Here is a 24,016-nt window from a genome sequence, read left to right as displayed (position 1 = left end):
GCAAGTTGTTGTTCTCTTTAACTCTCCTCTGAAGAGTGGCAACATGGAGGCCTCAAAACAACTCTTAAATGACCTGAAAACAAAGATTGTTCAACATTATGGTTTAGGGGAAGGCTACAAAAAAGTTATCACAGAGATATAAGCTGTCAGTGTCCACTGTGAGGAACATAGTGAGGAAATGGAAGACCACAGGCACAGTTCTTGTTAAGGCCAGAAGTGGCAGGCCACGTAAAATATTGGAGAGGCAAAGGCGAAGGACGATGAATGGTCAAAAACAGCCCACAGACCACATCCAAAGACCTACAACATCAACTTGCTGCAGATGGTGTCACTGTGCATCGTTCAACAATTCAGCACACTTTGCACAAGGTGAAGCTGTACGGGAGAGTGATGCGAAAGAAGACCTTTCTGCACACACGCCACAAACAAAGTCACTCGAGGTATGCAAATGCACATTTGGACAAGCCAGCTTCATTTTGGAATAAGGTGCTGTGGAGTGATGAAACAAAGATTGAGTTATTTGGTCATAAAAAGGGGCGTTATGCATGGCGGCAAAAGAACATAGCATTCCAAGAAAAACACTTGCTACCCACAGTAAAATTTCGTGGATTTTCCATCATGCTGTGGGGCTGTGTGGCCAGTGCGGGTACTGGGATTCTGGTTAAAGTTGAGGGTCGCATGGATTCCACTCAATATCAGCAGTTGAAGTTACGCCGGGGCTGGATATTAACGACCCAAAACACTGCTCAAAATCTACTCAGGTATTTATGCAGAGGTACAAGTACAATGTTCTGGAATGGCCCCAGTCCCCAGACTTGAATATCATTGAACATCTGTGGGGTGATTCGAAGCGGGCTGTCCATGCTCGGCAACCATCACACCTAACTGAACTGGAGATGTTTTGTAAGGAGGAATGGTCCAAAATACATTCATCCAGAATCCAGACACTCATTACAGGCTATAGGAAGCGTCTAGAGGCTGTTATTTCTGCTAAAGGAGGCTCTACTAAATATTGATATGATTTTTCTGTTGAGGTTCCCAAATATATGCACCTGTGTAATTAGTTTTGATGCATATTGCGCATTTTTTGTTAATTTAATAAACCTCATTTAACTACTGAAATATTACGGTGTCCTTCAGTTTGAAAATTTGAATAAAATTTACAATGATTTTAAGGCCTGTTTTTGCAAAGAAATGTTATTCTTTTATACTCATTTGGTTAAATCAGATTTAATTTACATATTTCCTAGACATGTTCAAAGCCAAAGACATTAACTAGAAGGAATAAAGTGAGGTACAAATCTGTTTTTGCCTGTGTGAGTGAGTGAATGTTTTCCTTTGGTTTGTTTTTATCACTAATGTTGATCTCTGTCTGACACTGAAGTCCAAGGGCAGTTTATTTCACTAATCCAAGTTACAACAGTGAACAAAAGACTGGTGGATTTTGCACAACACAATCTGCTGACTCAAACTGCTAACACTCCATTCTGTGTTGTTCAGTCCCCTCAGACCAGTCACTGCAGTCCTATTTCTCTCCATACAGCCAGCCACCCATCCATGAGTCTACCCCTTTCTCTTTTGCACTGGACTTTGGTAACCACGCCCTGTTCAATATATACTACACTATTTCATGCATTTTTTTTTAAGCACTGCATAGTGGTAATAATATTCATTACTCATGTTCCACAATGTACCACACTAGGATGGCATTGAGTTGATGCAACCTGATGGATACAAAATACTCACCAAAGCTAAACTATACCATTTGAAGAAAGGCTATATAGTGGGGTATAGCACAAATATCTCTCATCTGCTCCAACAACCTAATTCGAGCTGCCTGAAAAGAACAGGACTAAGTGCATGTGTTTTGTTTGTGTGTGCAGTGTTTGTGAGTGCTTTTTGTATCTCTGTCAATCATGTGTGATTGTCTGAGAGGATTTTTTCATGTCAACTGGACACTTTCTTCCAACACAGGTGAGTGCATATCTTCCTCCTAAGCTATAACATTGTTTTAACTTGTTAGCTTCCATCCCCTCTTTCAGCACTGTATCCAGAAACATGTTATTACAATGTTACTGTATGTGTATATGTATAACATGTATAACCATCATTTTACAATTACAGGTGTTGCTTTGTGATTTTGATGATAAGCTGTTTAAAAAAATATTGTATGTGAGAAGATTCAAGTAATTGGGAGAATTTAGTGGCAGTACAGAATTTATTTATTTATTTTTTTAATGTGGTGAAAGTTTTGTTAATGGTCAGCGATATGATCACAGCAATATCATTCTTGTGTAGTCTTAACACATCTAACATAAACTGTAGAAAGATCCCTTATCACTTTTGCAAAAGAATGTCACTTTCACCTTTGTTTTATTTAGAAAAATAAGCTAAATTGTTAGCCTCAGTTAGTACCTAGCTTATGCCTAGCAATAGACTTTGCATGCCAGTTAAACTGTAAGAAATATGAATTCACATAATTCACATGCCATATAAAGAAGCATTTGTGCCTATAGAGTTGTAAAATGTGGAAACTAGTCCTGTCATTCCAGATATGTGATCAGATCTACTAGTATTATACACTTTTATAATACAATATATTGGTGTAAACTTGAAATTGGCATGGGACCTAACAATGCTAAGGATTAAACAGTACATGAAGGTTATGTGTCTATTTAGGATCTCTCTGACCTGTTTCCTGAGCCGTCTTTCCTTTCAGTAAATAATGTTACGTGTGGTGGTTGAGGTGAACAGAGAAGGGCGTCTGCATTGTTGTGCTGCCACATTTGGTTTATCTATGAGATAAGAATTGTGTGTGTGTGTGTTTATCTGCTTGGGTGTAGCCAGACTTCCTGCAAGTGCCCATGGAAGAGATTCACATCAGATACTATCGCTAGTTTATTATAAAATTGCTGTTTTTAATACTCTATCTAATGGTATCTAAGTTATTTATTGTGTGTGTGTGTGTGTGTGTGTGTGTGGGAGAAACTTAGCAGTAATCTAGGTAAAATAAATTATATTATACAGTAGTATGCAAGTGCTTTTTAGGTGTGTGTTCGGACCAATTCTCCATGTCATGTGACATTTGCCATCATGTGACAGTCTTTATTCCCTGTAATGTTATTCTGCTGACACTGAACTTCACATGTAAACTCAATTGTTTTAACTCAATACAATGGCAACTCACAGAGACAAAATGTTAATGTGCACTGGATCACCAACACATGTCATGCAAAGCAACTAAAATTATATTTACCTTGTTATTTATTGTTTCATTTGTTCATAGATTTAGGACGAGTTTAATGCATGTAAGACCTTCTTAAACATGTCCTTGTATTGGATGTAATGTCATTTGTGGTTTAAATGTGTACAGAAGAAAATATTCAGCTTATTTAAAGAATACATTGCTGACTTTATAGTAGATTAGCATTGTTAGCATAAAGTTGTTTATCTCCCAGCATAGATTTGCTTTCTGAAACCTGCTCTCTTTCTCCCACCCTGAATTGGTCATCCCTTGGGCTTCATCCAGTTGCCCTTCCTCCCTCCCTCCCTCCCTCCCTACATGGGCCATCCCTTGGTATTTGTCCTGTTGCCTTTACTCCCTCCCTACATGGGCCATCCTGTGGGCTTCACCCAACTGCCTTTCTGCAAATGTATTTCCATTTTATAAATTAGCCAAGCTCAGTCAGGTCAGAAGGCTGGCTGTCAGAGGGCAGAGAGTGAGTGTGTCTGTGCTTGTATTAATAATCTTTAATCAGAAGGACACATTGATTACGGTAGGTACAAGGATGTTTCTGTCCTTAAATTGTCCACCAAATTGTGCGCTTTCTGGTGCTGAATAGATGCAACAGCAAATATACTGGTATCAATTTGTGATTGTCTGCAATGAATGTTTACATATAGTAAATTCAATAAATAACAATAAAACAGTTTTATATAGAAATGTGTTTTTACTTCATGTATTAAATGTGTTAAATAAATGTATTATACAGCAAATAATTAATTATACAACTGTTTTATGGAAGTATGAACCAATAAACACATCTATAGCGAAAGAAAGAAAATTTTCAAGCTGTAGTTTATGTTCAGACTTTTTTATTATTATTATTTTCTGACTAAATACCATATAAATGCTGTTTTCTATTTTTCTAATTTTTCTAAGACATTTAAAAGCTACTATATAAATAAATGTTTGTATCGCATAAAGCAAAAGAAAAAAAGACGTAGTTGTTGGAAAAGACGTAGTTGTTGGGTGGAGAACTTCACTTATCTCTTAAACACTCTCCAAACATGATGAAATTCAGCAATGTAATCTGTCTTTAAAAAGCCTGCTGTTTTGCTCCTTATCTCCTGAAACATTTTTGCCAAAATCCTTAAAAATCATATACCAAAGATCTGTTAGTGTTAATCAGTCAGTCAGGTCTAACAGGCACAGAAACAGAATTCTGGGGCCAAATTTACATTGATCATGACCAAAGATATTTTCAACTACACTGCATGGCCTGTGTTTGCGATCTTATGCTAAATAACCGTTTATCTGTGTTAAGTTTGTTATTAATTATAGTCGGACAACTTTATATGTGTATGTTACATTCTTTATGCAGTGCATTGTTGCAATAATTTGCAGCCAGTGGTCCTCATGAGTATGAGAGATTTCTTTGTAGACTGCCATACACTCTTGACCTGAGCTATGAAGTATGCAGGGGTGTGTGTGTGTGTTGGAGCTGTCTCTATATTGGTTTTACAGAGAGGCAACAGCTGCAGAGTCCAGTCATAAGACCCAAGTCTCTACATGCCATAGTTATCATAGCAGTGTGTAGTGAAATCATGGAGGTGTTTATTATATTTTTTAAAACATATAATAGTGTTTTTATGTTGGTCTCATACTTTGCTTAGTATTCAAAATGTCAGCACGGAATAGAAATGCAGCCTAAAATCCGATTTCTGATAGGAAAACATGAATAAAAATAAACTGATTAAAAAATGACAGAATTGTAAAAAATATTAGAGATAACTGTATATTGCTGCACACATTTTTATAGGTTGTACAACATACATGCAGATTCTACAAGTAAATGTAGTAGAACATACATGCACAAAATAAACAAGTTTGTTTTTTTAGTTTTGCTATGAGGCTTACGTAGCTAATAAGTAATGATAATCTGTCACACCCACATTTTTGTCCATAAATATCTCCCTCAAACGGCATCCAGTTATACAGTAGTGTCATGCAGTCTTGGCAGTGAGGTTTAGGGCACTGTAGACTTACGGGAGAAGCTATCTCACCACTAACTACTAACAACATGGTAAAATATTGTGTGATAAGGCTCAGCTTTATGAAGACAAGACAATTTATAGATAGATGTCAAAAGGGGACTAAACTCTTTTATCTCTTTCATTTTTGCCTATAAGCCATGTCAAGTTATGCCAAATACCCACAAAGGAGTATTAATATCTAAATCCAGCTCTACAAATCAAAGATGTGAAGCTCCATTCTGTGAAGACGTTATTGAGCAGAAATAGGTTGTTTTTACAAAATAAAAATACATTTGTAAACAAAACCTCCATACACATGGTAGTGGACTGGTTTTTAAATTAGCGCACTTTGTCATTTTGAAATATTGAAATATAATTATATAATAAAAGTATACCATCCATAAAATATCATACAATATATTTCAACACTTTGCCAGCTTGCTAATTTGGGAAAATTATGTATTACTTTCAGTGGTGCAATACTGCAGTGTCTCCAGCAGTGAGAGTAAGAAATGTGTACAAAACACTTGTTGACACTCTAAAGATAGACTTCAGTGCAGTGTAGCAATGCCTCATATCTTGACTTTCTGCACAAGCAATCGTGTCAATCATCCTCTATTTATTTTGTAAAGGCCAATACATACAACTGTGTATTTCATTACAATGATGTTTCATTGCAAAAGCTTGCATTCTCACAGCTATTTCTATTTAACAGTGGATAATTTAACTAAGAGCAATCCATTGTTTAGCATTGGGTTTATGCACATACACTCCTTACACGATTTTTAAAATTCTAAATGACAGATAAAGTATTTAAGTAGTTTATGTTTTAAGTTTGTGATTAATATGGGTAAAAACCTGCCCTTTTCAGCATTAAAGTGTTTGTGATAACACTGTTTCTAGGCAACTGGGAAACACAGACACCAAAAGACCCCTTGTAGTTATTGTAGTGAAAATGATGCTAAAATTTGAGGCTAGCGTGTATCTAACTGAAACTAACATTTTTCTTTAAATGTGTTATTATTATATTAGTTATGCAAATAATCGCATTTAGTATGATACTTATTGAACTTGTATGGGTGTTCTAATTTATTAAAGTGAATACATAGCGACAAAACAGGTAAAGGTTCAAAAAAGGTTTTAATATAACTCTAATAAAAACAGAAATTGGGGTACTTTCATCCATTTTTTATAGTTTTCTAACACATTTTTAACATAACCAGTCCAGAAATCAAGTTTGTTAGAACACACCATAACACCTGTTACTGATTCACTTATAAAGTGCATTATCTAAATAGATAATGGGCCCTGGAGTAAACCCTCATAGTGCTCAGTTGTATAAATAAGATAAATGTAAGTCGCTCTGGATAATGGCATCTGCCAAACACCATGAAAAATGTAACTAAGTTGCTGTTCCATACTTACAGTAGAAAAAAAAATCACAGTAGATGCACTGCAAAGCTTTGAGTGGAAAAATTCCACATCAGTCTTAGGCTAAAGGTCAGTGTTGGCTGTTGTCAATTCAGTGTTTATGAGAATACAATGAGGGGAAAGGCTCTTGCCAAAATAATAAGATACCCAAAAAAGAAAACCAGGAGTGTAACAGGATGTTATTCTGACGGGTAATTCTTCCCTACACAAAAAAATGAGTTAGTGGTTTATAGCCTTATAAACAACTTATTTACTGCATGTTATTATGTTGGCTTTGTAGAAGCCAACATTCTGTTTTCCTATTTCAGCTTAGACAAAAAATTATAAAATTTAATGCGGCCTAGGGCTTTCGAGCCACATGCACCAAATTCGGATATGTTGTAGACCCTGGTCTGAGGTTTGTTGCTATTACTTTTCTAAGCGATCCTAGTAACGGTACTTCCGGTACCAGGTCTCAAAATGGCCTTTTTTCCCATAGACTCCCATTATAAAATTTGGAGGTTTATAACTCGGCAAGCTTTCAAACTATCTACACCAAACTCGGCCAGCTCCTTCAGGGTGATACTCTGAATAAACTTTTAATTTAGTGTACCGACTGGCCTTTCGGTTGTGCCACAGCCCCGCCCCCAAAATATGCAAAATCAAAAAACATTTTACAACATGGACATATCAACTCACTCAGCCCAATGAGAAGAACTTCCTCAGGAGTATACGGATGACGTCACATGCTCGTCTCCAAATGTTTGGCACCCTATCTTTCTGTCCACTTGCCTCCAAAAGTAACACTTTATGTCCACTCGCCTCCAAAAAGCACCGGCCTTTGTGAATACTTGCACCGTCAAAGCCAACATCAAAGTTTGTCGCGACGAACTTTACAAATCTAGTTATTAACTTATTTACTGCATGTTCAATGTAATTTGTCACATAATCGTATACTATGAATACTATACTTTAATACATAGGATACTATGTGTTAAACACCTTGTGCAGTTTTGGCTGTCTCTCAGTCTATCATTTTGTTCAGTAGGCACTGAATACCCAGCTTCTGAATGATTGATTTTGAAAGCAGATGTGTCACAGCATTGTGCACCTAAATAAAGATCAAATTTGAGTGCCAACATTCTTGTAGACCACTACTGAGGGTATAGCATCACATGAGTACAGCTGCTTATTTCACTCAATTAGTTATATAAGACACACACATTTATGCCAATAAATTAGTGTTGAATGTTCCAGTGACTATGACTTAAGTTCTAAACTCATCAGTTGTTAGATATTAGTCTAAATTAAAATAGTGCAGTCAGACACCCAAATACTCAAATTCAGTTCTGATTTGTAATCACCTTACTTTCAATCTGTGATTTGTGCCAGCACATATAAAGCAAAAAATATATAATTTCTGCTATATGCAGATTAAGCACTAGAGAAAATATTGAGTACATAGAACAGCTTGGCGTGGGTGTGTCATTCAGTCTATATATGGAAACTGACAGAAAGGACTTTTATACATTTATTACACATTCTTACATACACATGTATTTAGTCTCATTAGCTAACATGAAATAACATGGCAGGCTTGAGAGGATTTTAAGACTTAAATAATCTTCACGGCTAATGCTAGGTGGCTGGGGTCTCCATGTCCCACTCAGAGACACCTTATCCTATGTATTTCTTTTATGCATTGTGACAAAGTTAATATCATTATCATTTACATTTTAACTACACCTTACATTTACTTTGTTTTTACTGTATATGGTTTTTGTTATGGATTTAGTCAGAGATATACTCATGATCAAAACAGCAGTTAGGTTTTTAAATCTCCATTATGTTATAATTTGATTCCTCCATAAACTGTTCTGACTCCAATTAGACCGATTTTATAGATTTAAATCTTTTTGTTTATAAGCTTAATGTATCTATTAATTTCAGTCTTTAAATATCAGGAATTTCACAATTCTTAAATTTCATTAAAACGATACAGTGTGCGATACAGTATGATACAGGTATGCACAAATTTTTGTCAGCCATAAAATTTCAGACATATCACTGTTTTTCATAGAGTGCAAAGTATTTTCTGTATTTTTTCTAATATTTTTTCATTGTAACAGTGAACTGGTTTACAATGAAAGAAAAATAAAGTGAAGCTCTTACAATTAATGAACTAACTATTCTATATCTATTTATTATAAATAGTACTAGATACTTTTCAGCTTATAACATAATATTTGCATAAAGGTAACAAAACTACGAAAAATGCAATGCAATAGATGTTGTTAAACTGTATATATTATCAAAGAACAACAACTTCCAAAATTTCAGAGGGCCAGGCCTCAGTGCCCTAATAGCTTGCTATGGCCATGTTTATAATGTATTGTTGCACTTATATATTGCTATCCATTATCCTTTATATTATGCTGGTCTGTATGTTTACACAATGTTTATATTTGGTAAGAGGTTATCTTCTGTATACTTAGTATAGTATCTTAGTGTCCGGACTACATTGTGGTTAACAGAATAATGGCTTTATATAATTGGGACTGCCACTTGGTTCTGCCACTCGTCGAGGGGTGAGAAATATGCGGATTGACACCGTGAACACCGTTAGAATGCTTGATAGCAACCAGAGACGGGTGTGGCACATACTTGAAAGTAAAAGCACCATGGAAAGTATCTTAAAAGTGTAATGATAGCCATGTCTGTCATTATATTAAATAGTCAAGTCAACAAGCCTAACATTATAATTTTTTGTGACTAGAGTCACATGTTTTTATCTTAATATCATGAATGTTTTAAAGTTGTTTAAAGTTGAGATTTGATTTATTAATGCTTCCAAAGCATAGAGAGTTATCAAAAAAAAATATATTAATAACCACTGAGTAAAAGAAGGTAAGTGGTTATCTTGTGGCAGAGCTACTTCAAGTTATATAATCAGACCATTAGACGTTTTCACTGTGTATTAAGTTTAGAAGATTTTGCTGCCACCTGGTGTGTCACAGAACTTTGTTTGAAATGTACTGACTTGAATGCCCTAAAGCTGTCATTGACTCAGATCTTATTAGCACATTTTTAAATCAGAGTATTTAGGGGTCATGCTACGACAGAAGGAGCTTTTTAATTTGGTCAAGGAATGGTAATAGATGTTTTTTTAACATAAAAAAATACCTAATTCAAATTAGTTTAAATTGGACACAACATCTTTTATATGTTGGGTCTCAGTAGTGCGGATATTATTTTTCTACTGATTATACAGTATATCTTTATAGGACTTGTTTTGTTTTCAGACTCAGACAGAGAATTGGAGGACAGGAATTCTAATCCACCTGTGAGTTCACACACCTACCATTTCATTAAGAATTATATCATGTTTGCTGCACTATATTACTTGTAAAGTATAACCTATGTAAAATCATAGTAGATATACCACATAGGGGATGTGGTAGCTCACTGGTTAAGGCGTGACTACTGATCAGATGGTCATGAGTTCAAATCCCCTTAATTGCTCAGCTGTAAAAATTAGATAAACTCTGGAAAAGGGCATGTGCCAAATGCCTTAAGTCTAAAATAATAAATAGTATTTGCTATACCTGTTAGATTACATTATTAAGATATTATATACTCTTTATAAACCATATACAGTGATATTGTATTCAGTAATGAGTCAGCTACTTGGAATTCTGTTAGAATTCAGCTATTAGGAATATTTTGGTTCCACTCCTGTACCGAACACAGCTGAGCAACATTGATCCTTCCCTCTTGTTTACAAACCGGAATAGAACAAAAATACTGTCTTTTTGGTGATCCACAATTATACTATACTAAAATTATACTAGATCCTCTATTCTTTGATATATCTTCAATATGAGCAGGTGAAAAATAAAAGACAGCCACCTCCATCAGATAGGCCTCCCTCTGTTCCTCAAATCAGCCAGAGCTTCTGCGTCTCTACAGAAAATCAGGACAGCCCAGAAAGAGTTGTGAGTGACAGTTTTAAGAATTTCTAATTTTATTACAATTACTTCCATAGCATTTTTATTGATAATAAAGTACAAATTTTGCAATTTTTTTAAGTCATTTAAAGGTTTAATGGTTATGTCAGTAAATTCAGTATTAATGTTTCATGCCTATTGTAAGTTGTAATTGTAATTGTAATTGTAAGTATATAGTCAATGTCCACACTAACAAATTTAAATGGATTCCTTCTTAAGATTAAAATGTAAAATGACATTATAACATGTGGATAAGGGAACACGTTGCTTGTTGAAAACACTGATGTATGATTGTCATTTAATATCCACAATTTGAAGACTGCTAAACATTTCTGGTCAGCTTACTATATTTTCATTGTAATTTCACATTTGACTGCTTTGTGTATTATATAGTACACAAATGACAAGAAAGCATGTTTTAAGTTGATAAAACAAAATCAGAAAATGGCTGAATGGTGTAAAGGTCATAGACATCTATGTATCTTTTATTTAATGAACTGTAGTAGTTTCAGATTTCAAAATTCCATCTGTCTGTGTGGACCAGGCCCAGGACTTGCCAGCCAACACACAAGCAAACTTACATACTGTACTTTTTTCAGATTCAGAAGGAAAAACTCCATGCAGAACTAAAAGAAGTTCTAAGTAAAAAAAGAAGCTACCTGCAACAGAGCAACTCAAATATTGCAAGCATGGATCCTTCAAAGGGAAAGAGTGAGTCTGTGGTAAGCTAGAACCATAATAATAATAATAATAATAATAATAATAATAATAGATGATTAATTTCGCAAACAGTACAACTTTTTGGAAGACCAAAGGTAAAAGTGTCACAACTATCCTAAAACAGAGACTGTAGTCAATTTTGTAATTCAGCCTGATGTAGTACAAATTGGGTTAAGTTGAGGTTGTGCCAATGTGGTATAATTATGATACCAATAATGACAAAACTAGATATGCTAAAAACCAAGGTCAGTGTTTACTCAGTTTTTCATACAGTAAGTATCATTCAAATGTCGCTTTGAGGATAAGAGTAAAAGGAACACTATTACTGCTCTCTACAGATGATGAATATTACTCAATCTATTATTACTCTGTGCTACTGAAGAAGTTTATCCAATCTATTAATACCATAAGAATGATAATCATTTAATTTATTAATATTGCATTCAATTGATGATACACATCACTCAAGGTACTGCAGCTGAGAATAAGAATCACTCAAGTTCTGAAATAAAAAAAAAGTGAGAGCGAGACTTGCATAAAGTCCCATTACTTTACTCTACTGAGTAATGGGTACTGAGTTTCCCCTCTAATGAGGGGCACTTTACTACTTTATTTGTGAAAGGGGTTTCACACCAATATCCTTCCAGTTGGCTGTATAAGCCAGCATATAGACAATGTACAAATTCTATCTATCTATCTATCTATCTATCTATCTATCTATCTATCTATCTATCTATCTATCTATCTATCTATCTATCTATCTATCTAACTGTCTATCTATAAATCTTTATAGAAGCAGGAGGAGAGCCATCTTTCTGAGATAGTGGAGGTGGTGGTAGAGACAGAAGCTGAAGTAGGAGCAAGTGGCTACAGTGTGGTGGGTGGAGGGACAAAGGGAATCTTTATCAAAGATGTCTTGAAAGACTCACCTGCAGCAAAACATCTCAGCCTCCAGAAAGGTAAAAATTCCTTAAAATTCAATCCAAGAATTTGTAATAACACTTAATATTTCTATAAAATAACAGAAATTTTACATTATATACCAAAAAAAAACATATAGAATATACTGTATTATGTTTAGTCATTTCTGCAATAGAGAAATTCTTGTATGTTTCTATACTTTTTGAAATAGTTTTATGGTGTTTGGCTGAACTTGATTAATTTCTGAGTGTTTGTATAATGGTGTGCTTCAATAGGAGATCAGTTGCTGAGTGCCAGGGTGTATTTTGATAATGTGAAATATGAAGATGCTCTGAAGATCCTCCAGTGTGCAGAACCTTATAAAGTGTCATTCTCCTTAAAAAGGACTGTGGCTCAAACTGAAGTCAGCGGTCATCTAGGTGCACCTATTATTGATCACAGAGGAACTAAGACTAAGAGGCAAAAAATGGTAAAATTTTTGTTTGTTTATTTGTTTTTTAATGTTGCTTCTATATTTTAGCTATATCTCTTCTATCTATAATATACCTCACTCAGAGATCTTGCATTACATTGCATTATGTTTCCTTTCAGAGTGTGAGAAGTGTCAAACAATTCAAAGCAAAGAAGAAAAGGGGAGGAAGATTTGGATTGAAAAGACTAAAAGAGAAAAAGAGAACAAGAGCTGAAGCAGAAATAGACATTGAGGAATCATCAGGTAGATTAGACTTTACTCCGGTTGATGTGGAGTTTGCACTCCCAAAGTTTAAACTGAAAAAACATAAGAAAGTCTGTGAAGAGCAATATGGAAGCTTAGAAAGAATGAAACACCATGATGAAAAGACAAGAAAAATCAAATTTCCAAAAGCTAAAGTAAAATCTGCTCTAGAAGGTACAGAATTTTCAACAACAAAAGGAGAAACAGAAATGCTTAAAGATAAAAAAAAAAATCCAAATTCACATATGAAAGATAGTGATGAATGTGTGCAAGGAAAGAAAATAAGCATGCAAAGTGACATACAAATACCTAATATAAATTTAGGGAAAAGACATATAACTGGAGAAGAAGCTGATGGATCCATGGCATCCAATGTTATATCATTACCAAAAGGGATGGTTAAAGGTGATATTGACCTTGAAGGAAATGCTGAGGGTCATGAGCTCAAGGGGAGAAAGTTTCACATGCCAGATATTGATATCTCTCTGCCAAATGAAAAGGTGAAAAGAGATATTAAGGTTGAAGGTGAGGCAGGTAAAGTTTTAAAGTTTCAAATGCCTAAGGTTGATCTTTCACTACCAAGAATGCACATACCACAGGGTAGGATTAATGTGGAGGGCCCGGCTATTAATGTAGGGAAAGTTGATATATCATCTGTTGACATAAAAGGGACGGCTAAAGACAAAATTAACACTGAATGTTATTCTGGAAAAGGAGGTAAGATCAAGTTTCCAAACACTGAGCTTTCCTTAACAAAAGTAAAATCACCTAGCCTTGATGTCAGTATTGAGGGTCAAGAGATCTCACTGCCAAAAGGAAAAGGAAAAGGATGTATGGATCTTGAAGTTAAGCATTGTAAAGAAGGGACTTTTCCAATGCCAACAGTTGATATTTCACTTCCAAGAATGAAGTTACCAGAGGGCAAGGTTAAGGTGGAAGGCTCTGATATCAAAGTCAGAAAAATTGACATGCCATCCACCGACATATCATTACCAAAGGGCAAAGCTACAGGACAAATTGACATTGAAGAACTATCTGGAAAAGGGAAAATGATTGATGACGCAAAGCTTCATATTTCCCTATCAAAGGTAACAACAACTAAGGGTGATATCAGTGTTGAAGGTCCAGAAATCAAGGGCAGAAGGATTCACATGCCAGATATTGATATCTCCCTGCCAAAAGGAAAGGTAAAAGGGGGTGTCAATCTCGAAGTTGAAGCTGATCAAGGAGGCAAATTTCAGATGCCCAGAATTGATCTTTCACTACCAAAAATGAAGTTACCAGAAGGCAAGATTAATATTGAAGGGCCTGATAACAAAGTGAAGAAAGTTGAAATGCCATCTAGTGACATTTCTGTGCCAACAGGGAAAGTTGACATGCCCTCCATTGACATCTCATTGCCCAAAGGTAAAGCTAAAGGTGAAATTGAAATTGAGGGACACTATGGAACAGGAGAAAAATTTGATTTGCCAAAGGTTAATATTTCCTTACCAAATATAACACCACCCAAGGTTGATCTCAATGTTGAAGGTCCTGACATCAAGGGCAGGAAGATTCATATGCCAGATATTGATTTTTCTCTGCCAAGAATGAAATTACCAGAGGGTAAGATTAATGTGGAAGGCCCTGATATCAATGTTAAAAAAGTTGACATGCCTTCCACTGACATCTCATTGCCCAAAGGTAAGGCTAAAAGAGAAATTGAAATTGAAGGACACTCTGGAACAGGAGGAAAGTTTGACTTGCCAAAGCTTGACATTTCCTTACCAAATGTAACACCACCTAAGGTTGATTTCAGTGGTACGGAGATCAAGGGCAGAAAGTTTCACATGCCAGATATTGATATCTCCTTACCAAAAGAAAACGTGAAAGGGGGTGTCAATCTTGAAGGTGAGACTAATAAAGAAGGAAGGTTTCAAATGCCCAATGTTGATGTTTCAGTACCAAGAATTAAGTTACCCAAGGGTAAAATTAATGTTCAATCCCCTGATATCAACATTGGGAAAATGGACATGCCTTCCATTGACATATCATTACCAAAAAGGGAGGCTAAAGGAAAAATTAACATTGAAGGACCATCCAGAAAAGAAGGAATGATTGATGTGCCAAAGGTTGACATTTCCTTACCAAATGTAACACCACCCAAGGTTGATCTCAATGTTGAGGGTCCTGACATGAAGGGCAGGAAGATTTATATGCCAGATATTGATTTCTCTCTGCCAAAAGTTGATCTATCATTACCAAGAATGAAGTTACCAGAGGGTAAGGTTAATGTTGAAGGCTCTAAACTCAAAGTTGGGAAAGTTGACATGCCTTTCATTGATATATCATTGCCCAAAGGTAAGGATAAAGGAGAAATTGAAATTGAAGGACACTCTGGAACAGGAGGAAAGTTTGACTTGCCCAAGGTTGACATTTCCTTACCAAATGTAACACCACCGAAGGTTGATCTCAATGTTGAAGGACCTGACATCAAGAGCAGAAGGTTTCACATGCCAGATATTGATTTCTCTTTGCCAAAAGTTGATCTTTCTCTACCAAGAATGAAGTTACCAGAGGGTAAGATTAATGTGGAAGGCCCAGATATCAAAGTTGGGAAAATTGACATTCCTTCTATTGACATTTCTGCACCAAAAGGGAAAGTTGACATGCCATCCATTGACATATCATTGCCCAAAGGTAAGGCTAAAGGAGAAATTGAAATTGATGGACATTCTAAAACAGGAGGAAAGTTTGACTTGCCAAATATTGATATTTCCTTGCCAAATGTAACACCACCCAAGCTTGATTTCAGTGGTCCAGAGATCAAGGACAGAAAGTTTCACATGCCACATATTGATATCTCTTTGCCAAAAGTTGATATTTCTCCACCAAGAATGAAGTTACCAGAGGGTAAGATTAATGTGGAAGGCCCGGGTATCAACATTGGGAAAGTTGACATGCCTTCCATTGACATTTCCGTAGCAAAGGGGAAAGTTGACATGCCATCCATTGATATATCATTGCCCAAGGGTAAGCCCAAAGGAGAAATTGAAATTGAAGGACACTCTGGAATAGGAGGAAAGTTTGACTTGCCAAAGGTTGACATTTCCTTACCAAATGTAACACCACCAAAGGTTGATCTTAATGTTGAGGGACCTGACATCAAAGGCAGAAAGTTTCACTTGCCAGATATTGATTTCTCTTTGCCGAAAGTTGATCTTTCACTACCAAGAAAGAAGTTACCAGACAGTAAGATTAATGAGGAAGGCCCAGATATCAAAGTTGGGAAAATTGCCATTCCTTCCATTGACATTTCTGTACCAAAAGGGAAACTTGACATACCATCCATTGACATATCATTGCCCAAAGGTAAGGCTAAAGGAGAAATTGAAATTGAAGGACACTCTGGAACAAAGGGAAAGTTTGACTTGCCAAAGGTTGACATTTCCTTACCAAATGTAACACCAACCAAGGTTGATCTCAATGTTGAGGGTCCTGACATCAAAGGCAGGAAGTTTCATATGCCAAATATTGATTTCTCTCTGCCAAAAGTTGATCTTTCTCTACCAAGAATGAAATTACCAGAGGGTAAGACTAATGTGGAAGGCCCTGATATCAAAGTTGGGAACGTTGACATGCCTTCCATTGACATCTCATTGCCAAAAGGTAAAGCTAAAGGTGAAATTGAAATTGATGGACATTCTAAAACAGGAGGAAAGTTTGACCTGCCAAAGGTTGATATTTCCTTACCAAATGTAACACCACCCAAGCTTGATTTCAGTGGTCAAGAGATCAAGGGCAGAAAGTTTCACATGCCAGATATTGATATCTCTTTGCCAAAAGTTGATATTTCTCCACCAAGAATGAAGTTACCAGAGGGTAAGATTAATGTGGAAGGCCCGGGTATCAACACTGGGAAAGTTGACATGCCTTCCATTGACATTTCTGTACCGAAAGGGAAAGTTGACATACCATCCATTGACATATCATTGCCCAAAGGTAAGGCTAAAGGAGAAATTGAAATTGAAGGACACTCTGGAACAGGGGGAAAGTTTGACTTGCCAAAGGTTGACATTTCCTTACCAAATGTAACACCACCCAAGGTTGATCTCAATGTTGAGGGTCCTGACATCAAAGCCAGGAAGTTTCATATGCCAGATATTGATTTCTCTCTGCCAACAGTTGATCTTTCTCTACCAAGAATGAAATTACCAGAGGGTAAGACTAATGTGGAAGGCCCTGATATCAAAGTTGGGAAAGTAGACATGCCTTCTATTGACATATCACTGCCCAAAGGTAAAGCTAAAGGTGAAATTGAAATTGATGGACACTCTAAAACAGGAGGAAAGTTTGACTTGCCAAAGGTTGATATTTCCTTACCAAATGTAACACCACACAAGCTTGATTTCAGTGGTCCAGAGATCAAGGGCAGAAAGTTTCACATGCCAGATATTGATATCTCTTTGCCAAAAGTTGATATTTCTCCACCAAGAATGAAGTTACCAGAGGGTAAGATTAATGTGGAAGGCCCAGGTATCAACATTGGGAAAGTTGACACGCCTTCCATTGACATTTCTGTACCGAAAGGGAAAGTTGACATACCATCCATTGACATATCATTGCCCAAGGGTAAGGCTAAAGGAGAAATTGAAATTGAAGGACACTCTGGAATAGGAGGAAAGTTTGACTTGCCAAAGGTTGATATTTCCTTTCCAAATGTAACACCACCAAAGGATGATCTTAATGTTGAGGGACCTGACATCAAAGGCAGAAAGTTTCACATGCCAGATATTGATTTCTCTTTGCCAAAACTTGATCTTTCACTACCAAGAAAGAAGTTACCAGACAGTAAGATTAATGTGGAAGGCCCAGATATCAAAGTTGGGAAAATTGCCATTCCTTCCATTGACATTTTTGTACCAAAAGGGAAAGTTGACATACCACCCATTGACATATCATTGCCCAAAGGTAAGGCTAAAGGAGAAATTGAAATTGAAGGACACTCTAGAACAGGGGGAAAGTTTGACTTGCCAAAGGTTGACATTTCCTTACCAAATGTAACACCACCCAAGGTTGATCTCAATGTTGAGGGTCCTGACATCAAAGGCAGGAAGTTTCATATGCCAGATATTGATTTCTCTCTGCCAAAAGTTGATCTTTCTCTACCAAGAATGAAATTACCAGAGGGTAAGACTAATGTGGAAGGCCCTGATATCAAAGTTGGGAAAGTTGACATGCCTTCCATTGACATATCATTGCCCAAAGGTAAAACTAAAGGTGAAATTGAAATTGAAGGACACTCTGGAACAGGAGGAAAGTTTGACTTGCCAAAGGTTGACATTTCCTTACCAAATGTAACACCACCGAAGGTTGATCTCAATGTTCACGGACCTGACATCAAGGGCAGAAAGTTTCACATGCCAGATATTGATTTCTCTCTGCCAAAATTTGATCTTTCACTACCAAGAATGAAGTTACCAGAGGGTAAGATTAATGTGGAAGGCCCAGATATCAAAGTTGGGAAAACTGAAATTCCTTCTATTGACATTTCCGTACCAAAAGGGAAAGTTGACATACCATCCATTGACATATCATTGCCCAAAGGTAAGCCCAAAGGAGAAATTGAAATTGAAGGACACGCTGGAACAGGAGGAAAATTTGACTTGCCAAATGTAACACCACCGAAGGTTGATCTCAATGTTGAGGGTCCTGACATCAAAGGCAGGAAGTTTCATATGCCAGATATTGATTTCTCTCTGCCAAAAGTTGATCTTTCACTACCAAGAATGAAGTTACCAGACAGTAAGATAAATGTGGAAGGCCCGGATATCAAAGTTGGGAAAACTAACATTCCTTCCATTGACATTTCTGTACCGAAAGGGAAAGTTGACATACCATCCATTGACATATCATTGCCTAAAGGTAAGCCCAAGGGAGAAATTGAAATTGAAGGACACTCTGGAACAGGAGGAAAATTTGACTTGCCAAATGTAACACCACCGAAGGTTGATCTCAATGTTGAGGGTCCTGACATCAAAGGCAGGAAGTTTCATATGCCAGATATTGATTTCTCTCTGCCAAAAGTTGATCTTTCACTACCAAGAATGAAGTTACCAGACAGTAAGATAAATGTGGAAAGCCCGGATATCAAAGTTGGGAAAACTAACATTCCTTCCATTGACATTTCTGTACCAAAAGGGAAAGTTGACATACCATCCATTGACATATCATTGCCCAAAGGTAAGCCCAAAGGAGAAATTGAAATTGAAGGACACGCTGGAACAGGAGGAAAATTTGACTTGCCAAATGTTGACATTTCCTTACCAAACGTAACACCACCGACGGTTGATCTCAATGTTGAGGGTCCTGACATCAAAAGGCACATGCCAGACATTGATATCTCTTTACCAAAAGGAAATGTAAAGGGAGGTGTCAATCTTGAAGGCAAGACTGATAAAGGAGGAAGGTTTCAAATGCCTAAAGTTGATCTTTCACTACCAAGAATTAAGTTACCAGACAGTGAGATTAATGTGGAAGGCCCGGATATCAAAGTTGGGAAAACTAACATTCCTTCCATTGACATTTCTGTACCAAAAGGGAAAGTTGACATACCATCCATTGACATATCATTGCCCAAAGGTAAGCCCAAAGGAGAAATTGAAATTGAAGGACACGCTGGAACAGGAGGAAAATTTGACTTGCCAAATGTTGACATTTCCTTACCAAATGTAACACCACCGACGGTTGATCTCAATGTTGAGGGTCCTGACATCAAAGGCAGGAAGTTTCATATGCCAGATATTGATTTCTCTCTGCCAAAAGTTGATCTTTCACTACCAAGAATGAAGTTACCAGACAGTAAGATAAAAGTGGAAGGCCCGGATATCAAAGTTGGGAAAACTAACATTCCTTCCATTGACATTTCTGTACCAAAAGGGAAAGTTGACATACCATCCATTGACATATCATTGCCCAAAGGTAAGCCCAAAGGAAAAATTGAAATTGAAGGACACGCTGGAACAGGAGGAAAATTTGACTTGCCAAATGTTGACATTTCCTTACCAAATGTAACACCACCAAAGGTTGATCTCAATTTTGAGGGTCCTGACATCAAGGGCAGGAAGTTTCACATGCCAGATATTGATTTCTCTCTGCCAAAAGTTGATCTTTCTCTAACAAGAAAGCAGTTACCAGAGGGTAAGATTAATGTGGAAGGCCCAGATATCAAAGTTGGGAAAACTGTAATTCCTTCTATTGATATATCATTGCCCAAAGGTAAGGCTAAAGGAGAAATTGAAATTGATGAATGCTCTAAAACAGGAGGAAAGTTTGATTTGCCAAAGGTTGATATTTCCTTACCAAAAGTAACACCACCGAAGTTTGATTTCAGTGTTGAAGGCCCAGAGATCAAGGGCAGAACGTTTCACATGCCAGACATTGATATCTCTTTACCAAAAGGAAATGTAAAGGGAGGTGTCAATCTTGAAGGCAAGACTGATAAAGGAGGAAGGTTTCAAATGCCTAAAGTTGATCTTTCACTACCAAGAATTAAGTTACCAGACAGTGAGATTAATGTGGAAGGCCCGGATATCAAAGTTGGGAAAACTAACATTCCTTCCATTGACATTTCTGTACCAAAAGGGAAAGTTGACATACCATCCATTGACATATCATTGCCTAAAGGTAAGCCTAAAGGAGAAATTGAAATTGAAGGACAATCTGTAAATGGAGGAAAGATAGAATTACCTAAGCTTGACATTTCTGTAACTAAGATTATGACACCTAAAGTTGATATCAGTGGTGTAGGCTCTGAAATCAAAGATGGACAGTTTTGCTTGCCAGATGTTGATCTTTACCTGCCAAAAGGAAATGTAAAACAGGATCTTGAAGGTCATTCTGGGAAAGGTGCAAAGTTCCACATGCCCAAAGTTGATCTTTATATACCAAAATTGAAATCTCCTAGGTTTTCTCCAAATATTGAGGGACCTGGAGAAATTACAATTGATCAGTCACTTCCAAAAGGCAGTGCAATAGGCCGTGACGATTTTGAAAGTGATATTGCAATGTTGGGAAAGCTGCATATGCCTGAACTTGAACTTTCGTTACCAAAAATGAAATCACCTTATAGTGAGTCAAAACATCATGCACCAGACATAAATGACATAAATTTGCCTGATGCCAGTGTTTGTGGAAATACAAGTGGAAATTTGAAATTACCTGTAAAGTTACCAAGTGTTGATATATCAGCCCCTAAGGTTGATATTGACTTTGCTATCCCCAAACAAAAATGCACTGATAAAGAAGATATTGAACTTCTCAAAGGTGAAAATAGCAGACCATCATCTGGGGCAAGTTTTGAAATCCCAGAGGTGACTCTAAAAATGCCAAAAATTTCATTTCCTAAATTTGGGGGGAAATTTAAAACTGAAGACAAACAAGTTGAGGGACTTAGATTATCTACATGTTTGGATATGGATATGAATAAAAATATGCCATCTGTAGACATGGATGAGAAAATGAAAGAGAAAAGACTGCAGCTAAAATCTGAAGAAGGTGTGAATGCTTCACTTGATATTCGGGCAGAGGGTAAGGAGCATTTTAAGGCTCCAATATTGGATGCAAAGGCAAAGGTCAAAATGCCTTCAGTTGAGATATCCCTACCAACCCCATACATACCAGAGAGAGAGGCATTGCTGCCAAAATCTGAGATTGATGTATCTGAGGCAGATATCCAGGCTTATGAGGGTAGTTTAAAAATCCCAAAAATGCCAACTATTGATATATCAGTACCAAAAGTAGATTTGGATTTTGTCCTACCAAAAGCAAAACAAATTGCAAAGTTCAAGTTGCCTGATATTAATACAACAGCCACAGATATATCCCTACCAAAAGGCAAAGAAGGAGAAATTCAAGTTGAAGAAATGGACAAAGCAGGATGGCAAAAATTAAAGATTTCTAGTAATGTGAATGCAGATACAGGTTCAAGTGATGGACTGTCTCTGCCTAACACTGAAATAAAAGTAAAAGAGTTAGACTATAGGACTGTTCAAGATGACATTAGTGATAAAATGAATACAAAACCATGTAACACGATCAGAATACCAAAGTTTGGTGTGGCTCTGCCTTCACCTGAAGCCAAAGTCAATGTTAAATCAACAAAAGGATCTTCTTTGATCACAAACCCTGAAATGCAGTATGAGGGCCCTCCTATTCCTAAAGTAACAAAAGCTGTTTTTGTTTTGGTTAATTCCCAAACAGAAAGCTATGTTAATGTCACCAGCAAAGCAAGTGCAGAGACCAAAGTGTGCCAATTGACAAAAATCACAGAGAAGCAAAGTTTTGAAAAGTTACACTTAAAAGGTAAAGGAACAAATTTTGAGGAGAAAGAGAGCAAGGATGAAAAATTTGATGAAGAAGTAAAAACAGCAGCATTTAGGTTGCACAAACTTGAGTTTTCTTCACCATCCTTTACAAATGTGGGAGAAGAAGAGAAATTCAAGAAGGGCAGGGAATCTGAGAATAAGGTTAGCATGGAAGTTAAATCAGGCACAAAAGCTAAATCAGGAAAAATATCCTGTCCTGGTTTCAAGAAGACGTCTGTAAATGGTGATGAGGAAAGTGAAAATGGCTGTTTAGTTTCTTCAGAAGCCAGGCTGAACATGTTAACAGAAGGCTCTGAGTCACCAGTACCAAATATTTCACTTGGTGCTGTCTCAGGAAAGACCAGTGACAAAAATGAGGGTGGATCCATAGATGATGTTAGAAACAGGAATGAAGCGGAAGAAAAAGAGGAGACAACTTGGTTTAAAATCCCCAAAGTCACTCTTAGCCCCCATTCCACTGACATCCTGCAGATCACACCAGAGAGATCTCCAAAGAAAAGTAGGTCATCTTTACAGTACTCTAGTGAAGATATTTCTGGAGGTCTCTACAGGAGCATGCCAAATACTGAATTTTCCACTCAGGAAGTTTCTTCGCAAAACACATTCACCACAAAAAAAGAAGGGACTTTCACTGTGGTAACTAAAACTTCAAAATATAAAGTAACAGAATCAGGAAGTAGAAGCTCAACTACACACTGGAATCAGTAAAATCAAAGGGTAAATTAAGTTATAGTGGAATATTTTTATATTGTTTGTTACTTGCATTTAAATAAATACAGTTACTATTTAATGTAGCACACATTTATATACATTTCATATACATTATTTAATGTAGCACACATTTATATTTATATTTCATATACTTGCACTAACCATTCAGTATTGTTTTTTTATGTAGATTTTTTGTTTCAGTAGAGTATTTATACTATTTCTGAGGCCTGAAAGTCAATCATTAGATCATATACAGATATACAAGATGAGTGCAATTTTAGGTAGAATTTTTAGGTAGAAGCTTTTTTTTTGAATAATCATAGTTTTTAAAGATTCATATGATGCTGTTAACTTTTTTCTTTTATATAACAATAACATTTTTTTTCATAAATAACACCAAAACTGTAGAAGAAACTGTATATATTTATATATTTAAATATTACAATAGAGTTATAAATCTATATAATATAATATAATATAATATAATATAATATAATATAATATAATATAATATAATATAATATAACAAATTCATTAAAATGTGACACAGTGTACAATGATGTGAACTTTCTGTGTGGGAATGCTTTGTGTTCTTGATTTGAAGTCTCTGAGTGTGCATTGTGAAATTTTTGGCATATCATTTTCCATTTATTCAACAACTGAGGATGAAATTAGTATCAATTGCAGATAGCATTATTACTGTATAGTTTTTTAGCATGTCCTTCGCATTTTCTTTTAAAGCACATTTTCTCAGCTGGATGAAATATTAAATAAAATATTTTACATGTTCTTTAATTTTTCTCTGAATTTCTGCAGTCTAGATAGAACATGTGCTTACTGCTTAAAACTAAACTATGATTAAGCCTGATTAAACTTATTTAAAGAGAACTTTAGAACATATAGTAGAACTA

The 24,016-nt window shown here is 36.2% G+C and overlaps 2 protein-coding genes across 4 annotated transcripts in view; one reads left to right on the top strand and one right to left on the bottom strand.

Annotated features, from left to right (window-relative positions):
- LOC132851049 (latent-transforming growth factor beta-binding protein 4) overlaps positions 1–24,016 on the bottom strand; it is a 424,131-nt gene that overhangs the window by 171,065 nt on the left and 229,050 nt on the right. The gene's annotated exons all lie outside the window — the stretch shown is intronic.
- prx (periaxin) lies at positions 1,691–23,898 on the top strand. 2 transcript variants are annotated; one of them, XM_060877616.1, is made up of 8 exons: positions 1,691–1,788; positions 1,884–1,974; positions 9,969–10,009; positions 10,554–10,661; positions 11,273–11,395; positions 12,187–12,352; positions 12,590–12,783; positions 12,906–23,898. In XM_060877616.1, exons 2-8 carry the CDS (start codon positions 1,917–1,919, stop codon positions 23,100–23,102), a joined length of 10,887 nt encoding a protein of 3,628 aa, XP_060733599.1. In that variant the 5' UTR covers positions 1,691–1,788; positions 1,884–1,916; the 3' UTR covers positions 23,103–23,898. The 2 variants fall into 2 exon arrangements, with proteins under 2 accessions (XP_060733599.1, XP_060733600.1); XM_060877617.1 differs by lacking the exons at positions 1,691–1,788; positions 1,884–1,974 and adding an exon at positions 3,388–3,776.

The sequence above is a fragment of the Tachysurus vachellii genome, chromosome 9 (assembly GCF_030014155.1).
Source record: "Tachysurus vachellii isolate PV-2020 chromosome 9, HZAU_Pvac_v1, whole genome shotgun sequence".
Taxonomy (NCBI): Eukaryota; Metazoa; Chordata; class Actinopteri; order Siluriformes; family Bagridae; genus Tachysurus; species Tachysurus vachellii.
The sequence above is the reverse complement of the archived record's forward strand: the minus strand, read 5'-3'. Positions and strand labels throughout refer to the sequence as shown.

Bases quoted from the DNA above. Each gene is read 5' to 3' on its own strand.
- prx (XM_060877616.1), top strand. From the start codon at position 1,917: ATGTGTGATTGTCTGAGAGGATTTTTTCATGTCAACTGGACACTTTCT. The intron at 11,396-12,186 runs GTAAGCTAGAAC...AAATCTTTATAG, and splicing joins AGGGAAAGAGTGAGTCTGTG to AAGCAGGAGGAGAGCCATCT. The intron at 12,353-12,589 runs GTAAAAATTCCT...GTGCTTCAATAG, and splicing joins ACATCTCAGCCTCCAGAAAG to GAGATCAGTTGCTGAGTGCC.